Raw genomic sequence first — 22,787 nt, 5'->3', positions numbered from 1 at the left:
CCTTTGGTCTAGCTTATCTTTTTCAACTAATGGTATATGAGAGTAAGCATTGCAATCAAATACTCACAGTCTTAAGTAGTCAACCTACTAACCACTACACACTTTATTTGAAATTTTACAATACATAGCGGCAGAAGGAGACCAATTCACCAAGTAATAAAGCTATGTTAACAGCCTCAGTTCACATTTTCTTGTTCTAACCTAACAATAATCATCATGCATATGGCGAGCATGTGGTGGCCTAGTTCTTATGGGCAATAATCCTTCATGTAAGATGGTTGAAATTGGTTTGGTTTGTATCAGAATGTTTGATGGGGTAAAACGTATTCTGATCGATGTGAGGCATGTTCCATATTTAAAGAAGAAGTTGATCTCTCTAGGAGCTCTAGATGCACTTAGGTGTAATTTTGCCGTTTATGAAGGTGTCCTAAAGGTTTTAAAATAGGCACTCACAATTATGAAAACACAGATGAGCGAAAATCTTTACAAGTTGATCAGAAATAATATATCAGGTGGAGTTACAACATTTGTAGTGGAGTTCATGTCGGCATGCTCTTGGCATGCACGCATATGCCACACAAGCAAGTGACGTATGAAGGTACTTCTTAACTGTCGTTTAATTTTTAATTTTAAAAGTTTTGATTTAAACATATGTAATCATTGCATGTATAAGAAACAATCAAAGTTAAGCTTTAAAATTTAAAAGCATGTTAGTATAAGTCGGATAAATTATGTGCATTCGGATGTGTGGGGGTCGTCGTCCGTTATTACTAGAGGCGGATTGTTATTCTTTGTTATATTTATTGAAGACTTCTTTATAAAAGTTTGGATTTATTGTTTAAAACATAAATCCGATGTGTTAGTCGGAGTAGCTATTAGTTAGATTTCGAAACTTAAATATCTGGGCGCACTTTTCGCAACTGAAGTCGAATATATGACCGTGACGGAAGTGCTCGAAGAAACTGTTTGGTTAAAAGAGATGATGAATAACTTGGAACTTCAACAGAAAGTTATGCCTGTGCATTATTTTTTTTAAAGCTCGAAGAGTGAAATTGTTGTACTAGATGTAATATATCTCGCAATATCATAAAAAATACAGTAAAGGATAGATCATTATATTTTGAAAATATTGACATCTGAAAAAATAAAAGCTTTGACAAAATTTGTATATAAATATAAATAGAAAAAAGTTCCTAGAGGTCGACCTCATGAGAATTTCCCTGAGGTTGAACTCCGTGGGCCCCGCCCTCTTTGAGACGTCCATACCTTGCATTTGGTAGGTCCCGCTTTAAATTATAAGATGTACCAAAATTTAACTGCATCGGAGTTTTAGGTTGGCCACACCACCTAAAATCACGACTAAAACATCTAAAAGCATTTGTTGGCTTCCGCCTGAGTTTTGAAATGGCCTAAAATTTGGTGGTGGGACACACAAAGTGGATGGGCTGGATGTGACCCCTCGTCCAAGTGAGGGACGCACAATGGATGGGCTGGCTGTCTAAACCATCTCACCAGGCCGCGTATACAATCAAGAAAGTTTCAACATTCACTCTCAACTGTTGTCTGAGGTGTGGCCACCTAAGTCATGAATTAGCCTGATTTTTAAGCCCGTGGCTCACCATGGAAGGTTTCTTTTGATTGATGGAGTGGATTTCCAACATAGATCACGGTGGGTCCGTTTCTTCCAGGCCCAGGGCTTGGGCAGTTGTTTTAGACCCATGAAAAAGGGCCTTGGGCCTCATACTGTTGGGTTGGGGTGGGCCCGCCGGTACGGCTGGCGCATTGGACCTATTGCTCCATTTAATCTATAATAAAACATTACAACGATTAACTTTCTCATGTGCGCAATGTTAAGTGTAATACAACAACAGCAGCATGGATTATAACAATACAATAGAATTCACGATTTTAATGAATGACAGAGAGAATGTCCGATCCTCTTCTCTGTAGTGTGTATGTTTGCGCACGTGTTATCTGGCCTTCTTATTCCTGGTGTCCATTTGAGTGTGTTTGTGTGGGCATGCCATCTCACTGTCTTGTTTCGACAGCATTCTTAATGAGAATGAGAGAATCGGTTAGATCATCGCAGAGCTGGTGAGGATCCGGAATCGCATTTTCATCGACAGCAATGACCATCTTCACCTTGTTCATATAACTCTGGAAATGAATGGTTAAAGCCTGCAAAATTCAAAGATAAATTAAGAAATTAGGCTTCTAAGAATGTAAAAGTTTCACTTTGGACCTGGAATAAGCTTCTCTGGGCCTATCACATGATCAACGGACCTAATTCCCAGCCCATCCCAGCTGGCATGCTAATAAATCAGATGCGGCAGGGTCCGCCCGGCGCAGGAAGCCACCCGACTCAACAGTGTTAAATAAGTGAAGCCACACCTCATGAGTTGGCCTCTAGTCATATGGATGTGTCTTTTCATGCAAGTCCGAAGGTGGTTGCATCCTTTGGGTCTGAGCTCAGTAGCCATAACCCTTTTATGAAAGGGTGTCTTTACACCTTTAAGGGTGTCCACTCAAAGTCTATAAATATATTTCTTCTCTTTTGTTTTGAAATATATTTAAAAGTAAGGTTTTGTTTTTTAAAAATGTGTTTAAGTATTTCTAATTCAGGTTACGACGGCGAGTGGTTCAAGCCTTTGTACAGTGAGTGCACCATCGAAACCGGGTGATAGTCGTTGTATCCTGGATATTGATTGCCCATATAATCCTGTTGTACTTGGCACGCGATCCAAAGACGGCAAATTCGATTTCAAGCCAAGTGATTTAAAATCACACATCGACTTCTACAGATCGGTAAATTTTCTTATTTTCTTATTTTAATTTTATTCAATTCAAATAGTTTTCCAAATCACAAGGATCAATAAGAGATACTTACATGTGGGTGACCATAAACCGTAGGAGCAATGTAAGCTATCGGGTGACCGTAGAAGCTGATCTCTTCCCCGGGCCCCATAATGTTCGAGAAGGACAATGTTGTGTTTGATAGCATTCTATAACACAGAGCAGCCGCAGCCTGTTAAGGCATAGAAGCACAACCATGAGTACATGACAAGCATGCAGTATAGATGCTCAGAATCAAGCCCTAAGAAAGATGAATCGGTCAAGCTAGGTTTTTAAACCATTGCAATCGTAACAATCAACAATAATACCTTAATTCCAAAGAGTTTTACGAGTAGGAAACCGCTCCAGTATGTGAATATCGACTCGAACGAGAGCTTCTTCCTATCTGCAGTTGCTTTTGCTCTGCGAATGTAATCTAGAGGATCCTCTGGCACTTGAACAGAGAACGGGATGAGAACGTAGCCCAGCCGATTGCCCCACTCCACAGCAGGTCCATCCGTCTCCATCATTTCCGACAAGGCCTGTTTGCCGTTCATCAAGTGGACAACATCATTAACGATATGATGGCCCATTTTACAAAGGACTAGTCCATAGTCCGCGCAGAATAATCACATGTTTACGGTAGGGTCTAAGCTATGTGGATCTACCATGATGCATGGATGAAATTCTATGGTACCTGTTACGTGTAGGATCCAGTGTTTGGTATGGAACCCAAAAAATCAGGCCAGTACGGAACTCAGGTGGGCCACACCACCCCAGGTAATTCAAGCTGTAGGGGTGTGTGCAGGGGCCCACCATTATATTTATCTCACATCCAACCCATTCAATATGTGCAACCCACTTAGATGAAGGGCCAGCCAAAAATCAGAACATTAACATACTCAGGTGGGCCCCACCACGTGATTTTAGAGGATTTAGGCACTAGGGTGATATGGCCCGCCTGATTTCTGAATCCGGCTGGTTTTCCCTATTCGGACGTCTGACACACACATCACGGTGGTGCCCCACGTGCGGTTGATTGTATGGTATAGCGGACTGCACTGGATCATTCTCAGGTTTTACCTTGTACAAGTGGGCCATCTCAGACCATTGATGTTGTGAGGCCCAGTAGATTGAATAGATTTGGGTCAGATTAGGCCCAGTAGTGTGAAATTTTGGTTTAGGGACCTTACACGGCGTGGTGGATCAGATCAACGGTTTCAATCGCTGAAGAATTCTCTCACTTGTACAAACTGCACTAATCGATTGTACACGTGGCATTCATGTACATCGAGATATACCGTGGAAACTGTGGGGCCCAATTAGATGGTAGTGTAGATTAGCTGGGTTGCGGACTGATGTCCCACTGGTCGACTGATGGTCAGCTACAAGACGGTTTTAAATTTTAATGAAAGCAATTGTCCAAATTCAATGAACAAAATTAAACATGAGGTTATGATCCTCCAATCCATCCGACTTTGAGCTAACTAACCCATCTACTGTGAGGCCCACAGTTTGGTCGGTTTAGATAAAGTCACAAATGAGTCCCACAGTTTGGACGGTTTAGATCGAGTCACAAATATGCCATTCCACGTGGGCAATATCCCTTTAGTCCCCGGCGCGGATTAGCTTCTGACAGGTTGAGTAGCGACTCCTACTGAAGTGATGTCACCAAGTTATGTGGGCCACCATGATCTATGTGTGGTATCCACACCATTCATCAATTTAGAGATATCATTTTAGGGCATGATTCAAAAAAAAGAGGTAGATCCAGAGCTGGAGTGAACCCCACCATAGAGAACACTGGGGAGAGTGACGCCCTCCCTTGAAACCTTCCTAAGGTCCACCAAATATCAGACATGAAAGAAGAGAACACAAATATCAGCTTCTTAGGTGGCCTTTAGAAGTTTTTAATGGTGGCCATCACTCTACCCACTGTTGTCTGTGGTGGGGCGATCTATCAACGATATTAAAAAGAAAAAACCCCAAGTCTTTGATGTTTTTGGCCATTTTCAATCGCTCGTACTTGGGATTGCTCAGATTGATTGAAGGGGTCTTGATTGACAATGGGCACTTACATCAACCGTGGGCGTGGAACTATACAAGTGCATGATTTGTTTCATATTCCGATTATGATAATAAATATCTCACGTGTAATGAGAATTACGTTAATTTTAAGACGTTTATAAAAATTCTAGAGAGAGAGAGAGCTAGGATTTTGAGAAATTCAAATGAGTTTCTCGTCATTGTAAGTACATCATCTCATGTAATTTTGCTTTCATCATAGATAACTTATGGCTTTATGCCATGGAATTTTTTCGCGAGAATTTTTCCACACAAAATTTATATATTCTTTGTACGTTTGAATTACATTTGATTTCATCTTGTTTGATTCGAATTCAGTTTCACTTGCATGCTTTCCTAACAAGTTATATCATACCAACTTCCCTAACCAGACTAAGAAATAATGAAAGGAAGTTGCTTCATACCCTGACAGATATGGTGAAGTTGGTAGATCAATCTTCGCATCTGAATTGTGGACACATTTGACAAAACCAGACCATTTGATTTGATTTTTTCTTTACATTTAAATCGTTCATTAAATGTCCACCAATTGGCTAGTTATGTAATCAAATTAGAATAATTTTTGTTACCGTCAATTTAAATTGCAACTCGCAGTTTAATTGGTTTAACGCTTTCACTTGATTTACTTATATGCCATGTGTACGCATTAGGTCCTGCACATCAACCATCACACTCTGCAAGAGTATCAAAGTTTTTCCGCACAGGAAGACTTTGATACTACAGCAGGATCGAATAAATTGTACACGTGGCGCACAGTTAACTCAATTCAAAGCGTTCGAATTTTGAGCGCCGATGAAATGGGTCATAAATCAAATATTACACTGACCTGATTCCACATACCTGATTACTGGATATTTAGCGGACGGTTTTTAAAAAAATGACCAATGTTTCTAATTAAGCAAACAAGTGCCATCTGATCAGATGTTAGGATTATTTAACTAAAATAATTTTTAGAACAAGATCTACCTATATTGGTTCCTGCAATTTGTTTGGTTTAATTTGAGCTATCGTCGGCCATATGTAGAATTTATGAATGGCCCGAGTATCAAGAGTATCGACTCCCTGTGAAATAAATGAGGAAAGACTAACCTGTATCCGGGGCGCTGGTCTGATGTTAACGAGAACGGCAGCTCTGAGACGAGCATTCGCGGGAAGATTATGTTTTCCATCTTCGGTGGCCTTGTCCTTACCTGAGTTGCAGGAAAAAGTTCATTAAAGTTGGTCAAATTGGTCAAATTGGGTGGAAGGGCAGGTACACGTGGCATATTCTAGTTGGGCATGGATTAGCTACTGACAGGTTGAGTAGCGAGACTAGCTACGGAAGTGACGTCACCCAGTTCCATGGGCCATCTTCCACCCATTTGGAGAGATCATTTTAGGGCAAGATCCAAAGAATGAGTTAAATCCAAAGCTCCAGCGGACGATAGCACAGAAATCAGTGGGGGCATTGACGCCCACCATTGAAAACTTTTAAAGGCCATCAAAGTTTTAGATTAATATCCGTGTTTTCCCTTCCTTCATGTCTTTTTTAGCTTTTGATCAAGTTGGATTTGAAATAAACATTATGGTGGGCGTCACTCTCCCAACTGCTTTCAACGGTGGGAATCACTCTCTCAACTGCTTTTTGTGATAGGTCCGCTACATCTTTTTATCTGCCTCATTCTTTGGTTCATGTCTTAAAATGATATCTCAAAATGGATAGATGGTGTGGATACGATACATACATCATAGTGGGGCCCACATAACTTGGTGATAGCCAATTCGCTACTCAACCTGTCAGTATCTAATCCGCGTCCATCCTCGTTAGGTGAGTGAGATCCAAGCCGCTCATCAATGATCCAACCGTGTGTACTCCTTGACCCAAAACTCAAATCCAGGCACGCATCTTTTCGTTGAGTGAGCCACCCATGCATGCACAAAAGGATTGCAACGGCCGAAAAATTGACCAACGGTCCATGCTCATAAGTGGACTGACCTGATTTTTGGACCAAGTCATGTTCATGGCGAGCCACCTGATGAATGTTCTAGAAATGATACACGTGTACCTCGTCAATGGAGCTCTCAGCCCATGTGACTCGGGTTGCCCCAAGGTGTAGCCCGAATGGTAATGCGATCTCTCTAGTCTCTATGTTACATGTATCAATCAAGACCGTTCATCAAGCGTGTCCTGCTATTCCATAGTCTCACCGGATAGCCTGCAGAGGTAGCGAGAGAGACCGGCTGCCGTAACTCCCAATAAGACGTCATTTATGGTCTGCAGAGCGTGGATTCAAGCAAATTGAAAACAATGAATGACGTTTAAAAAAAATAAAAAAATTGTTTGAAATTAAGTTACGCGTGGATGCAACACCCACCCAATCGAAAACATCCATCATACGACTGGGTGCATGCAACAACCACCCAATCGAGTCCCATTTCTTCCAACTTAGGCCTTTGGGCAGCCCACCATTACTCGCCCCTACAAGGAGATCTCCAGGTGGAACCCACATGTACGGATGGTTTCAAGACAGGAGATCCGATGTTCCTGCCATGATTGTGGACCGTTGGTTTCTCTTTCGTTAAAGCTACCAAAAAAGTGCAGGTGGGAAAGAATTGCCTCCCCATGTTGTACGGATAAACCGGACGCGGATCAGGTAGTGTTGCCAACACCACCCCCCACCTGTGGTGTTACGATGTGTTGGCCTCTGTGGGGCCGATATTGACACACCAATGCCGTCCATCCACATGAGCCCAAAAATGAAGTAGATCCAAAAGATCAAGTGAACCGTACCAAAGGAAACAGTGGTTATTGGACATAAAAAACTTCACTAGCCATAAAACTTTTGGATCAATGTAATATTTATGTTTTTATTTCATCCAAGACTATGTGACCTTATCAATAGGTTGGATAACATTATGGTGGGCCCCAGGAAGTTTAAACGGTGAGTGTTATGATCTCCAATGTTTCCTGGGGTGTGGTACACTTGAGCTTCGGATCTGCTTTATTTTTTATTTTTTTTCTTAGGCAAGGAGAATGGATGGACAGTGTGAATATAGATCACAAACATGTGGTGGGCCTCACAGCGCCCCCCACATCACAACACCAACGCTGGGAGTGGCGTTGGCAACACCACTTAATCGGCGTCCCAGGTAAAACACCCGGCCTCTGTAAGGCCCACTTATCGTACCTGTAAAATCTAGTCCGTTAAACAGGTGAGCCTTCACACAATTAACCATAAATATCACAAATCAGCCTGATTTTAATTTCATTTGGGCCACGCCTCGAGAAAAATGTAAAATCAGGACTAAAACGTCTCACTGGGCCACCGGTTGGGATGATATTTTGGGTCGATTGATCTTGGTGAGCCGCACATGATGTTGCAAGAACACCATGATGGGCTTCACACAGAAGCTGTGGTTGGCGACTCCTCTCCATTGTTCTCAGAGGTGTGGCTCACATGAGTCGTGGATCAGGCCGGTTAACATACATGGGCTCACCTGATAGATGGCGTCAGTCTCGGACTAGTCTACCGGGCATCACGTCCGTAGCCGGTAACCAGACGTTCCCAACCAAGGTTGCAAGTGGGCCCCATCTGGCTCCACATGCTCGCCGGGCACGTGCGCAAAACGAGCTACTGTAACCAAAAGAACAGGACGCGGATTGCGTCCTGCCCCTGCCAGGACGGACTCAGTCCTGCCAGGCGCTCCGTGGGGCCCACTGTGATGAATGTAGTTTGTCCACGCGGTCCATCCAATTTTCCAGATCATTTGTAGCATGACCCAACATACGAGGCAGATTCAAGGCTCAGGTGGACCACACATTGGGGATTAAACGCCCACCATTAAAAATATCTCGGGAGCTGCAGAAGTTTTGATAAGCTGATATTTGTGATTTCCCGGTGGGCATCATTATCAACATTGCTTCTTGTGTTGCGATACACTAGACCCTTGGATCTACCTCCTTTCCCGGCTCATGCCCTGAATTGATATGTGGAAATGGATGGACGGCGTGGATAAAATAAATACCTTACGGTGGGCTCCACACATCCCCTCTCAGTGGGAACGGATTAGCCGCTCCCCCTGCCACCAGCTCGGTGGCTGGTGGTCTGTGCTCTGTGGGACCCACCATGATCTATGTGTTTCATCCATTCCGTTCATCCATTTTTAAAGATCATTTTAGTGCTTGATGAAAAAAATGAGAGAGATATAAATATCAGGTGGACTACACCACATGAAAACAATAGTTATTGGATATCCACCATTAAAATCCTCCTAAGGCCTACTGTACTGTTTATTTGGCGTCCAATCTGTTGATTAGGTCATCAAGGCCCAGATGAAGGGGAAAAACAAAAATCAGCTTGATCCGAAAATTTTATGGCCCCCGAAAGGTTTTTAATGGTCGATGCTCATTCAACACTGTTTCGTGTAACGTGATCCATTTGAGATTGGGATATACCTCATTTTTGGTTTCATAATTTAAAATGATCTTTAAAAATAGGATGAAACAAATACATCATGGTGGGCCACAGAGCACCGACCATCAGCCATTGGCTGGTGTCAGGGGGAGTAGCAATCCGTTTCCCCTCTCAGTACCGAACCCGTCATGCAGAAGCAGGACGCAATCCTGTTAGTAGATTACAATAAAATACTGACCGATTTCGTGGCATTTTTGACCGCCTTCATGTCATCGAGGCTAAGGTTCCGATGTACGACCCGCTTGGGTTGATGCTCCACCCCCTTGGTGCCTTTCAGCGGCGTCCGCGTATCCGTCAAGCAAGCTGCTGTTGCCAGAAAAAGCAGAACATCGACGATCGTATGCCAGACCATCCGGAAAACCGCCCATAACATTGCCAAAACCGGCAGAGAACGGCTTCTTTTCCAGCCCGCCACTCTCTTATCCGGTATCGTTGGGGGCGCAGCGGGATCGGCGGTTTTCCGGGTGCAGGCCAGAACCAGCGACATGAGCGAAGCGCCGTCGCCGAGCGAGTGGTGGATCCGCAATACCGCTGTCGAATCCGCTTCAGCGGTTTTGACGTTGAGGAGGTGGATCTCCCAGAGCGGTTTCGTCGTCTCCAGGGTAGTTCTCGTCAGATCTGACACGTAGTCTTCCACGAACTGGTCCGGCGATTCCATGTGCGGATCCAGATCCGGCATCACAAGGTGGTTTTCCAATACCACCTCCGTCCGTACCCATTTCTGCTCGCCTTTCTTCTCGTCAATCACCTGTTAGTAAAATACGCGTGAAGTCTTTAATGCTCTGATCGAGTGTGGTCGATGATACGCAGGAACTCAAAAATTAGTTAGAAAATGCATACCTGCAATACAAGCAACTTAAGTCAAACTGTTCCAATTATATTTGACCATTCAGATGCATCATCAACCAAAAAATTCACTCATATAGTTGTCTCACAATCGGATCGATGGACGTACATTGGACAGTTAAAATTGAAAAGTATCCTTGAATCAGAGGTTAGGATTGGTAAATCAATCTCGTATGGGTACTGAGTTATTGTCCTGGGTTTCACACTAAGGGAAGAACATGCCACCCGCTCCATCAGGTGCCATACCACAGGGAATGGTGTAAGTTCATGTCTAAAACCTCTAAATTCCTGTTGTGTCGTTCCACGCTATGGCATACAAACACTAAGAGGTTCGAAGTTATGATTTGGTGTAATATAGCTTTTCTAACTGGTTGTATGAACACCCCTCCTTGTAAAAATAAGAAATTTTATTGGATGCCTATCCTTGATTTTTGATTGGGCCCACGTATGTGAGATCTAATGACTATTAGATGTGTAATCCAATGATAGGTTAAGGGCAAAAACTCATACTAACTTGTGACTCAGGCGAGCTATATCTTGCAAACAGTTTGACTTTGGCCCTTGATTCTTTATTTTTCTTTTTCTTTTTTTATTCAGAGCATATTGTGATAATGTATGAATTCTCTCCAACAATCAGCTGTCACATTCGAATTTAGCCTATATGTTATTCAGATGGGCCACACAAGGAAACAGTTTGTAGTACGAAATGTTATCTTGTATGCTGTTTTAAAGGAGGTTCTTTAACTACTGAAATAAAAACCAATGCACATGAGAAAGCATTTAGGCTAAGGACAAAAATATCAAGCCTACTCGTTATTCAAATAGACCAAACCAAGGAAACAGTCTGAAGGGTGAAATGTTGTCATGTACGCTGTTTTCAATCGTGGGTACTGTCTCACATGCTGTTTTCAATCCTGTGGCGACCCTTTACTGCTAGGAGGTACTTTTAACGACTGAAATAAAAAACCATCGCATGAGAAAGCATTTAGGCTTAGGACAAAAATATTAAGCCGGCTATCCAGTATTGAGATGGGTCACACCAAAAAAAACAGTTTAATTTGAACCTCTGCTGCCAGGAGGTAGTTTAATGACAGAAATAAAAACCAGTGCAGGAGAAAGCATTTAGGCTCGGGACGGAAATATCATGGCCACCCACTACTGTCTGGTTACCGTCAAACAGCCACTTTCCCCGTGGGAGAGGGATTCAAACACAAGGCCTTTCCCTCTCATACGTATCAATGCATATACAGTGACTTTTAACAATAACACAGTAGTTAAAATAAAAAATAAAAACTCCTCCATAATGACAATTTTAGTGTAGGTGCTTTTATCGTTTGTCGCCTAGTGGTGTCGGCAGGACGCAATCCTCTTCCCGGCCCATGAATAGACCACGACATGGATGAGCCAAAGGAAGAAACGGACTTACCTGTTTCTTCCTGCAGTTTCCAACGATTTGGTTGTCGACTTCCTCTCGTTGTCCATTTCAGCAAACCACTCTCAACCGTCCAAAATAGCGTAACGTTACACAAAACCTTTTAGAGCCGCTACTCTAAAATTTGATTGACTACAAAGGTGACGTGGCAATTTTTGGACACTGACTTGAGCTGATGACTTCAACTTCGTATTTTTTGACCAACGGTCCATCCAACAGGTGGCCCACAAATAGAAGAGCCCAGATCCTAGCACGCCATAAAAAGGATTGTAGCCAAGAGATCTATCATCTGAATCCATTTATCACCAACGTTTCCAAAATGGTTCTACAACTGGATCTGGAAACAGGAGTAAACAACAAGAGCAATGATCATAGTTCCCTTGGCCATGCTACATGTGAAGGAGATCCCAACCATAAATAGGTGGATGACACTATGTTGATCATGTGGAATGAAAACCAGGCAAATCCAACCAGTGGGCGGCCCACGCTAGCACACTGAGTCATACCATCGGCTGTCCATCGATTTTGACATTGTGGGCTTATGGGTGAGCGATCACCCTCATTTCACACTAGGTGGATCATCATTCTGTGGCCCACCTTTTGCACGGATCGGATTTTACAAACACGTGATTTGTTTTGGCAAGAAACGGCTGTACGGTAAGTCCACAGACCGTAAGTTTACACAGTGCAGCGCCTGTAATGTAATGCGCATTCCATCAAAACCTACCATGTCTCGAAGTCGTAGCCTAAACATTCTATCAGGGGCCACTATTCACATGTGTAGCACCAGAATTTTAAGTCCAACCGGTTGGACCAGAATTTTAGGTCCACCCATTGAATAACTTCTAACCCAACACGACATAAGTACGACATCCAACCGTTGTACCAGAAAGATCGCATTGCATAGAAAACAGACCCAGTTATTCATTTGGTGGGCCATACCAAGGAAATAATTTTAGCAATTGACAAATAACAAAATGCAAGTGTGGACCATTCGTTAACTGGATGTGGCTGATTTTTGCGTGAGGTAATTCCAACGATTGGTCCAATCTATTGGTCAGATTGGATGTGGCACAAACATAAAGGCTTGAAGTTATTTCGTAGGTGGAACTGAGACCTTTTCTTAACAAACCCCCAACCCAAGCTGGAGGTGATTTATTGATATTTTTTAAAGCACGTTTTTATTTTCTATCCAATAAAATCAGGAACAAGATTGCGTGCTCCAAGTGTCCACCGAGATTATCTGACTGAAATAGAAACCAGTGCATGTGACTTGTACATTTCCCAAACCATTCTCAACCGTCGAAAATAGTGTACTAAACCCTAAACCCGTAATGTCACATCTTTTAAAGCCGCTGTCTAAAACTTTGACTATACAAAAATGTGTGATGTGGCAATTTGATTTTAAAACTGTTAAAACAATAAGAGCAATGATCACAGTTCCTGTGGACGTGCCACATGTGAAGAATATCTGAACCGTTAAAAAGGTGGATGACACCATGTTGATCACTTGGTTAAAAACCAACGTAGATCCCCTTAATGGGTGAGCCACACCAGCACACCGAGTCACACCATCGGCTGTTCATCGATTTTGACATTGTGTACTTCTGGGTGAGTGATCACCCTTATTTTACACTAGGTGAATCGTCATCCCATAGCCCACCTTTTGCACGGATCAGATATTACTCACAAGCAATTTATTAGCAAGAAAGTGACAGTTGTATATGTATACCATAAATGATGGGCGGCCTATCTTTACTTTTTTTTCTCATATACTTTACATGCTCTTCTTAATAAAATGAAGAGTAATATATAAAAACAGGAATAAAGTTCAAATAGGCTGATGGCATGAAAGGACTATTTTGCAAGTGGGCAAATGGGAGTAAAGTCCAACTAACGGTCTTATGCAAGCATGGATACTTTAATAGCCTGTTTGATTTTCCATTATATATGTAAATCTAAGTAATTTTTACGTTTTCACCTCGTTTGAAAGGGTAACAGTAATTCCACCTTGAAAATTGATACAAAAATGTGGCCTGAAATATGTGGACCCTACCGTAATGTATATGATACATCTACACCGTGCATCTATCTTATTATAACATTTTGGGGCATCAGACAAAAAAAGAGGCATAACAAATGAGCGGTGTGGATACATCACATACATCACGGTGGGCCTTATATTGATTTTATAAATTTATAAAATTTTCAATTAAAGTGTTAAAAAAGTAAATTGTTACATCAGCATTGGAAAAAGATGTGGTAATTACCTAGGTAAATAATTACTACACATTTACATGGTAATTACCGTTAAGCCCAAAAAATAAAACAAGCCGTAAATAGGGCGTGTCTAGTTGAACCAGTTGGACCACAGGTTATAGATCACAGTTAAATACCTCTATTATGTTGTCCAAGTGTTGGCGTGAAGCCTTCCGCAACAGAGGAAATATAGGATACGCAACCTGACGCTTTGAAGTTCGCACGGTACAACTGCTATTCTAATCTCGACAAGTGAACAAGTGCGGCCCACAGGGCTACAGCCACAGCTAGGAAAGCTTTTCTACTGCGTCCTGACTCACGCTGCTTGCTTCGCAAATCAACACGACATGATTCTTCTGTTGAGTCGACCGTGATGTATGTGTTTTATCCAGGCTGCTAATTTGTTTTTACAGCTCATTAGGGGGCATGAGGCAAAAATTCAAGCATATCCAAAGTTTAAGTGGACCACACCACATAAAACAGTAGAGATCGAACGCCAACCGTTGAAAACTTCCTAGGGCCACGGAAGTTTTGGATCAAGCTGATATTTCTATTTTCGTTTTATGAAGGTGTGTGTGACTTATGAAGGTTTTAACCGTCCAAGCCATTATCCCCAGTGTTTATAGTGGCGTGGTCCACTTGAGCTTTGGATACCCTTTAATTTTGGGCTCATGCCATAACATGAACTGGCAAAATGGATGAACGGTGTGGATTAAAAAAAACATACATCACTGTGGCCCCACGGTTTCCGACACCGCGTACGCGCGTGGTGTTGAGGTCACCACGCAATCCGCCTCCATGTATCAACCCCAGAATCTTCCTATATTAAATGGGCGTGGCTTCGGTGGATCGAGGTGGGTGGAACCTTGGCTATGAGGTAAACGTATTTTACTTATATCCACGCCGCCCACACTTTTTAACGGCTCATTTTAGGGCATGATCCGAAAAATGAAGCAGATGCAAATCTCAAGTGTACCATACACCAGGAAGCAGTGGTGATTAACCATTAAAAACTTCTTGTGGACCAACAAAAAATTTGAATCAAGGTGATATTTGTGTAATCCCTTCATCATGGTCTTTGTGACCTTATCAACAGGTTGGATGGCAAATAAGCATTCCGGTGTCTTCGAGTAAAGTTTTCAATAGTGAGTATTCAATCACCACTGTTTCCTGTGGTGTGTTCCACCTAAGATTTGAATCTAACTCATTTTTAGGATCATGCCCTAATATACTAGCTGTCAAAAGGGATGAACTACATGGATGTAAGGCACATATGTCACGTTGGGGCCCACAGTCAGGGATCCACCCCACCTCGGTAGATCCGGGGATCTACTGAAGCCGCGCCTTCCTATATTAAACTAAAAATATCTCAACTACTTTATTTAATTAAATGGACCACTTGTGCACTTTTCTTCATAACTGTATATTTCTAAGCTAGAAGTGTAATAATGCTTAAGATGGTCCCATAGACTACAACTCTTTGGCAGGGCCCATCCACAATGGGACGGAATAGATTAATGGTCTGGATTACAAAATCGTGGGACCCACTCGTCTTAATCATCGCATTTTCTTAGTGCATGAGTATTGATCTTCACACTCGTCTCAATCATCACATTTTTCGGCAACAAGGCTCTCTTGCCCTAGAGACTCGCCCGGTATGCTCGCCTTTTCTGCCCAGATGATCCAGTCCGTTGTATATTGTGTGGCCACGATGAAAAAAAAAAACAGAAAAGAAAAGCCTCGCTGATCGAGACCAACACCATTCATGCTAAGATGGGCTAAGATATGCTTTCTGAGCCGTTGCTTCTCAGTCACGAGAAATGGACGATGAGATCATCAACGAGTGGGATTTTCTTTTCTTTAGGAACAATCCAGGGACAGACAGTGAGCAGATTGGGGGAGAATCTGGATGTTAGCCTTGCGAACAACATCGCAAAAGAGAGGGAAATGTTCACATCCACCATGTATGTTGTTCCATGCAACGCTACCTTTTCCGGCATTTTATGGCTTCTGCAGTATATCCAAGCCATGGAAAAGGTGGAGTGCATCATTCCCTTTAGGTGGAATGCACGATGGTCCACTTACAAGGCAAGCTGTAACATTGAAATCAACGGACATCCACTCTATGAAAGGGTACGGCCTATCTAAATGGCTGGATTGGTCTGAATTTTGAATAAGAATCAGGCTTATCGTGCGGCCCATTACTTTTCACCGATCGGATTTTCTACCCAAGTTGACATATCAAAGGAAAATCGGGGGTTGTACGTTAAAGTTTCCATGCAACGCGGTTCGGTCAACGTGCATACGAAGGGAAGATAAAGACGCATTCAAGGGACGCCGATTAGGTGGGGCGCAGATTCGCTAATGACAGATTGAGTAGCCAGACTCCCTACTGAAGCGAGGTTACCAAGTTCGGTGGCTCCCGTATGTTTTGTATCCATACCGTCCATCCATTTTGAGAGACCATTTTAGGGCATGAGCCAAAGAATGATTCAGATCCAAAGTTCGAAAGGACCCCACCACCAAAAAAAAAATGGAGAGAGTGACGCCCACCATTGAAAAGTTCTGAGGGTCACAAAAGTTTTTAATTAAGCTGATATTTGTGTTTTAGCTTATTTAATATTTGTGTTAACTTATGAACAGAATCGATGTCAAATAAACATCACGGTGGGCCTTAGGAAGGTTTTAACTTGGGCGTCACCCTCTCCACTGTTTCCTCTCCACCGTTCTCTGTAATGGGTTCGTTATAGTTTTGAAAAAATCAGCACTGTAGATTCTCTGGTACCATGGTATTTATTTCCAACACCCGAAGACTCATGCTACCAAAGCACATGTTAGGGTAATAAGATCTTAGACAAAAATACCTTTTTGGTCACTGGGGTAAAGCAGGTGAAAAAAGTGTGGGTATTTTCATTTTTACGGGTTTCTCGTGAGTTGATGTCTAATTTAGTTAGGTAGGTTTTGTCCGGTCAAGTGAAAAAAGGTGGGTGCCCCCATCTGGTCAATATTAAAAACTTACCCTTAGGGGTCGTTTGGCACCTTCGATTGGAAGGGATTAGAGGGGATTAGAGGGGGTTTTAAATCCCCTTGGCCGCTGGGGATTGCCAATCCAGGGGGTTCCCAATCCCCTCTTTGAGGGGGTTTGTAATCCAAGGTGAGAGCTTGGATTACACCTAAAATCATTTCAATAGTTGCAGGTATAAATGTATGTCACTGTACACTATCATTCTACTGGGCACATGGCCCGCTAACGATGATCAGCACCGTCCAAACATTGTTCATGTAAATCAGCACCATCCAAATATTGTCCGGCACCATCCAAACATTGTCCATATTAATCAACGATTAAAAATCGTTGGTTAGTCACTCGGACATGATCTTGTGCTTGCGGTCCATCTGAGACTTGGAATTTCATCATTTTTAGGCAAAGCATATATTTTAGCGAGCTTATCACAACCATAGTGTCAAAATTTATATATCTCACTAATTAAGGATATTAAAGTTGATTTAGTAATTAAATTCAAACCCCCGTAAATATACCATGTATAGGTATTTTTGAATTTAAAGCACAAAATAATGCTAATATATCATCGAGAGGATTGCCAATCCAGGGGTTTCCAATCCTGGGGGTTGTGAAGGGTCGTGAATCCAGGGGGTTCTAAATCCACGCTCCCAAACAGGCCCTTAGAGTATTAGATCCGCCTCGTTCTTTGGAGCATGCCCCCTAAAACGATCTATCCAAATGGATGGACGGTGTGGATACAACACATACATGATGATAGGAGCCACGGAACCCAGTGACGCCACTTTAGTAGCGAGTATGGCTACTCAACCTCTCAGTAGCCAATCCGCGTCCGATTAGGTGTTACCCGTTATTACGTCAGTGGGTGTTGGAGACCGTGGGGCCACATTAATGTACGTGACGTATATTCACCTGTCCGTCCGTTTTTCCAACTCATCTCAGGGTATGATAATAATAAATAAATAAAGCCGATCCAAATCTCAACGCCATCCACCTCAGATTTGGATTTGCTTCATTTTTTTGGACCATGCCTTGCAATGAGCTGAAAAAACTGATGGACGGCCTGGATATACGACAAATAAATCAAGGTGGGCCCCCACTGTCAGGGAAACACCCCGCGTAACACCTAATCCTCTCCGCACTAGGACCTTTGAAAACCGACGGAAATCCTCGATAACACCTGTTTTACGCGCTGTTATATGAAGTGCATAAAAACCCGAGCTTGTGGGGCCCACCATGTTGTATATATAAAAAAATACTCCGTCCATCGATTTCTATCCTCAGTTCTATCCGAATTTGGAAAAAAGCAGCGAGATACACAACTTAAGCCAGTTCACAACACATGAAGCAAGGAGTGGAATGCCAACCATTGGTTGGGGTATAGGGCCACAAGGTATTTATCTTTCATCAAACCCGTTAATCAGGTGTAGCAAATAAGGATGAAATGAAAATTCAAAAATCAGTCTGATCTAAATATCAGTTGGGCCACACTGTCTGAACTTTAAGGTTTTAGGAGCAATTTTACGTTCTTCAGATTGTTATAACACACAATAATTTTTTATCGGGATGAACTATTTTGTGTACGGTAAAAATAATAGTTAACACCTGATGGACGAACTGGATTTACTTATAAAACATGTTGGCCCCACAGATCTTGGGGTGTTTTACGCGTTTTCCGCAGCGGCGTAAAACAGGTGTTCTAGATCCCCGAAAAAATAAAGAAATTCCTGAAAATTTTCAAGACGGCAAAAGAAAGGGCGACAAACGCCCGTCAGAAAAGATAATGGATCCATATACATCGTTGTATGTTAGCTCCAAGTACGAAGTTTTAATCAGTCGCTTATGAATCACTTGTGTATAACATCCGAACCGTCCAAAAAGTGGACCACATCATGAATTTTGCCTACGACGAACAGCAGGATGTTCCGTTCATCAGGCAGGCTACACACCACTGAAATCAACGTAAAGCCCATGCTCCGACTCATTTAGTCGTGTGGCCCACCCGTTTAGCGGATTTTTCCAATTTCCCCTCCAATTGATTGATCTCATCTTCATGGAATGGTCCGCCCTTTTCACGGCTCAGATGATCACATACAACATGGCATATGATCATTACTGATGAGAGATGCGAAAAGAAATGTAATAGAAATAAGGAAATACACCATTCTTACGTGTATGCTCGAGAAGCGAGGATGTCTGAGAAGAGTAGCTTCCAACCCCGCTTTAACGACGTCGACGTCGAATCGCTTCCCGCATCCTATTATCGCGATGATGTGGCAGTTGAAGTGAGGCTGGTGGAACAAACGGGCGGCAGGACTTAACGGCTGCTCATCCTCCTCCGTTAACTTGCCGTTAGCCATCCCTTTTCCTTCTTTGATTAGGCTTTCCGTGGTTAAGAGCCGGTTGAGCGATGTTTTTCTCGATCTGAATCCGTCCCTCGAATCCATGGTATTTGGGTAATTTTAGGTGGATTGTAAGGGTTGTGCGGTCATAGGTGGATAGATTTGATTTGCTAAGCAGCCAGCGGTGAGGGATGCTGTATTGTGCACTTTAAAGGGTTCAGGTTACAAAACTGCCCCTGGTTTTCGTAGAAACGTGGCGTGGAGCGGCGTACCCGAAGGACCGGAATCCTGCGCAATACCTGTCGCACGCAGCGGGTACAACACCCGAGCGCTGCGGGGCCCACCATGTTATAGTGTGACATCCAATCCGTCAATCATCTGTATCCATTTCTTTTACTACATGCGGACCAAAATGACTCTGATTAACAACTCAAGTGGGCCATACCACAAGGAACAACAGGGAGGGGACGCTAACTGTAGGTTTGTGTTTGGACCCAGCATGGTTCTTATTTTCCATCCAAACCGTTAATAAGGTTTGATTCAATATAATGAACGGAAAAACAAAACATAAACCTGATCCGATGTTTCTATGGGTCACAACGAGGAACTTTTAGTTTTTCACCTTGAGTTTTAAATTATTAGTGGTGTTGGCCCATACGACTTTCATATACGACTAAGTTTTGCGAAGTAGGAGCTGATGGACGGGGTGGATTTCAAGCTCGAAACACCGTAGGCCCCAAAGAGCTCAGCTATTACCCTAGCTACCTGGTGTTTCCACACATACACCTGTCCAAGCTAAGAAATGCGGGAGTCCACTTGCTAATCCAGTTGCGGTCGCTAGTGCCCGAAGAAAGACGGAAGCCGGGGGCCCACTTGTAAATGTCAAGGGCGCGTCTCCCAGATCCGCATCTATGATTGTAATGAGCGGAACTCGTGGCTCTGATTCACTGATCTGGCTGTGGATAATGGATATGAACCCCACGGCAGATGTGTCATGCTCCGAATATCCGTGGGTGGTAGATCATCCTCATCGGATATTTGGAAACTAGACCCTATTCCACACACTGCAATGTGCCACAATGCCATCCATCTCAAACTCAAAGCGAGTCGAGTCAAATACAGACTCACTCAAGCCTTGCGCCAGCCCTACTCAGATAGACAAGAGTCGAGTTTTTTAGTTTTGTAAAGGGCGTTTTAGAGCCATATGCAATTCGCATAGGACTGTTGCTACGAATTCACGATCCCAAAATCAAAACAGCCAATCTAACCTCTGATTTGAGGGTGTTTGTTTGTTAAATCGGATTATTATACATTTCCGTTCTCTAACCATTTGATCCGTTCCAGGAATCTCATAGGTGGATGATCAAATACTCATTAATTTTGGATCTATATGCATCTAAATTCCTGTGATTTGGATAGTTTAATTTGACTTACTTGCACGCCACCTATGTAATTTTTAAGTGAATGCATGTCATCTATTGTGAAAGATGATAAGATGGCGTTAGAAGAACAATAACATGATAGATACGTGGCCCGTATTATGTAAACTTGGTCCAACCATGTGCAAGGCCCTATCTCTAATGGTTCCTTAAATTACAACACCATAGTAACTTCATGTAGGGACGTGGATTGCCTAACACTTCTTGGAAATTATACAGATTAATGTATTTCTGTATAATGTGGAAACCAAAAATTACAAAATAATCAGAAATCAGGACAGACTGAAGCACGTCTGAAACGCTGTCCTTAAAGCATTATTTGCCCCTACTCAAGTGAATTGAGTATGCTGATAGGTTACAGGCAAACAGCTTCTATGATACGACGAGTCTGGTGTGGGTCTGCGTTCAGCAAACACGAAGGCCCACCAAATGGAACTCAATTACACACTTTCTGGCAGTATTACAGTATAAAGAAAAAATTCCAAGAGAAAAAGAAAAGAAGAGACAAAGTAGTTTCGACTTCTGCACAGGTCAGTTCAAATTTTTAGCCACTGGTTCAATTGAACCATCCTAGACCACACCGCTGGTCTGTTTTTCAAGCTAAAGTTTAAGCCTTACTACGTTACTGGAAACACTAAAATATATGAGTGGAGAGAGGCTAGCTGTCTCAGTTCGTATGGGTTTGCTGGAGTGAGTTGAGATGGTTTGGAAACCCATCCAGGCTCTCCTTTTATAGGCTATACTGGCTAGGGGGTTATGGTCCAGAGACTTAAATTTCATTAAGTCATTTTTGGCTGTTGGAAAACTAACCGTTTTATGGTTGTTTTCTGACTGTTGTGCATGGGCCATTAATCTGTTGCATACTGACTGTTGTGAGACAACAGCTAGCCATTTTTTAGCTGTTGGGCTAGCCATACAGCAGTTATAGTTGGACCATGTACTAATGGCTCAGCTGTTACAGTTTCTGCTACAACAATTCTTTTCAGTCCCTCTATTTATACTGAGAGATTTCTCTCCCAGTCCTTTAGTCTCTCTACTAACCAACCACCCGTCATAGGCACTTAGTCGCAGCACGTCTCGCTCCGATTCATTTAAGATCGTGAAGGAGAGTCCCTCTGCGACACGATGCGGACGTGCAAAGTGCAAAGTGCGCCACTAGCGCCTCTACAACCACACTGCCTCACATGCCCACGCCCTCGCACCGAGCTCAAGCCCGAGCCCGAGCCCGAGTCCGTGCCTATGCCCATGCTCATGCTCTTGCCCGTGCCCGTGCCCGAGCATGAGTGCGCGCGAGGGTGCGCACTGGAACACGCAAGGTCTATAGTCCATGGACTAGGTAGGTAAATATTATAATACTCCACATCTTTCATATAAACCGTAGTTTTTTTCTCTTCTCTTTTTCATGTGGGACTATTCCCAAAAACCCACAAAAAAGTGTTTTTCAAACCAATTTTTTTATATATTATATATTATTTTATTATTAAAATATATTTTATTAAAATCAATACTTTTTTGCAACAATCTCCTACTTGATTTTATAAAATATTTTCTTGGTTAAACAATACCTCCAAAATAATCAGCTTATATGCATAAAGAAAGATATCTTTCGACTTTAATCTTTCCTTAGTATAAGTATTTCAAAACTCTATCAAAATGACTGGTAGCCGCAGCTTTGAACCAGTTATTCCTATATAACAAAATTGAAAATACCACACACATATTCATTATGTGTTTGTTAGAATTCCCACAATCTTGCTTAGCACAATTAATGGTCATGTACTTATCCTAATTCGTGAATGATCCCGAGAGAAAACTCCTAACTCTCATGAGAGACGGCACCTTCTCTACGTTCATATAGGTGAAATCCTTCCAGCATCTCCGTTACAATAAGATACTTGTCCTTATAGACTGGATTTCATTAAGAGTCCTAAGATTCAACCCTCTATCGTAACGCTCAGCACTTATCTATTATGGATGAGGTTTTATAATTTAGTGCTAAAAACTTTCTACATATCAGTGGCTTGTTCTTATCCATTAAACTCAAAATTAGAGATTTTCTGACTTTAGCTTGGGTTA

The 22,787-nt window shown here is 42.4% G+C and overlaps 1 protein-coding gene across 2 annotated transcripts; it reads right to left on the bottom strand.

Annotated features, from left to right (window-relative positions):
• Positions 1-1,806: 1,806 nt before the first annotated feature.
• LOC131241211 (wax ester synthase/diacylglycerol acyltransferase 5-like) lies at positions 1,807-19,458 on the bottom strand. Of its 2 annotated transcripts, XM_058239943.1 has the most exons (7): positions 19,102-19,458; positions 9,550-10,119; positions 7,105-7,171; positions 6,007-6,107; positions 3,162-3,374; positions 2,888-3,025; positions 1,807-2,178 (listed from the first exon to the last, which is right to left on the bottom strand). In XM_058239943.1, the coding sequence occupies exons 1-7, from the start codon at positions 19,375-19,377 to the stop codon at positions 2,029-2,031; spliced, it is 1,515 nt and encodes a 504-aa protein (XP_058095926.1). In that variant the 5' UTR covers positions 19,378-19,458; the 3' UTR covers positions 1,807-2,028. The 2 variants fall into 2 exon arrangements, with proteins under 2 accessions (XP_058095926.1, XP_058095927.1); XM_058239944.1 differs by lacking the exons at positions 6,007-6,107; positions 7,105-7,171.
• Positions 19,459-22,787: the final 3,329 nt, after the last annotated feature.

The sequence above is a fragment of the Magnolia sinica genome, chromosome 3, assembly GCF_029962835.1.
Source record: "Magnolia sinica isolate HGM2019 chromosome 3, MsV1, whole genome shotgun sequence".
In the NCBI taxonomy this organism is placed as follows: domain Eukaryota; kingdom Viridiplantae; phylum Streptophyta; class Magnoliopsida; order Magnoliales; family Magnoliaceae; genus Magnolia; species Magnolia sinica.
This window is presented reverse-complemented; position numbering and strand designations above follow the sequence as displayed.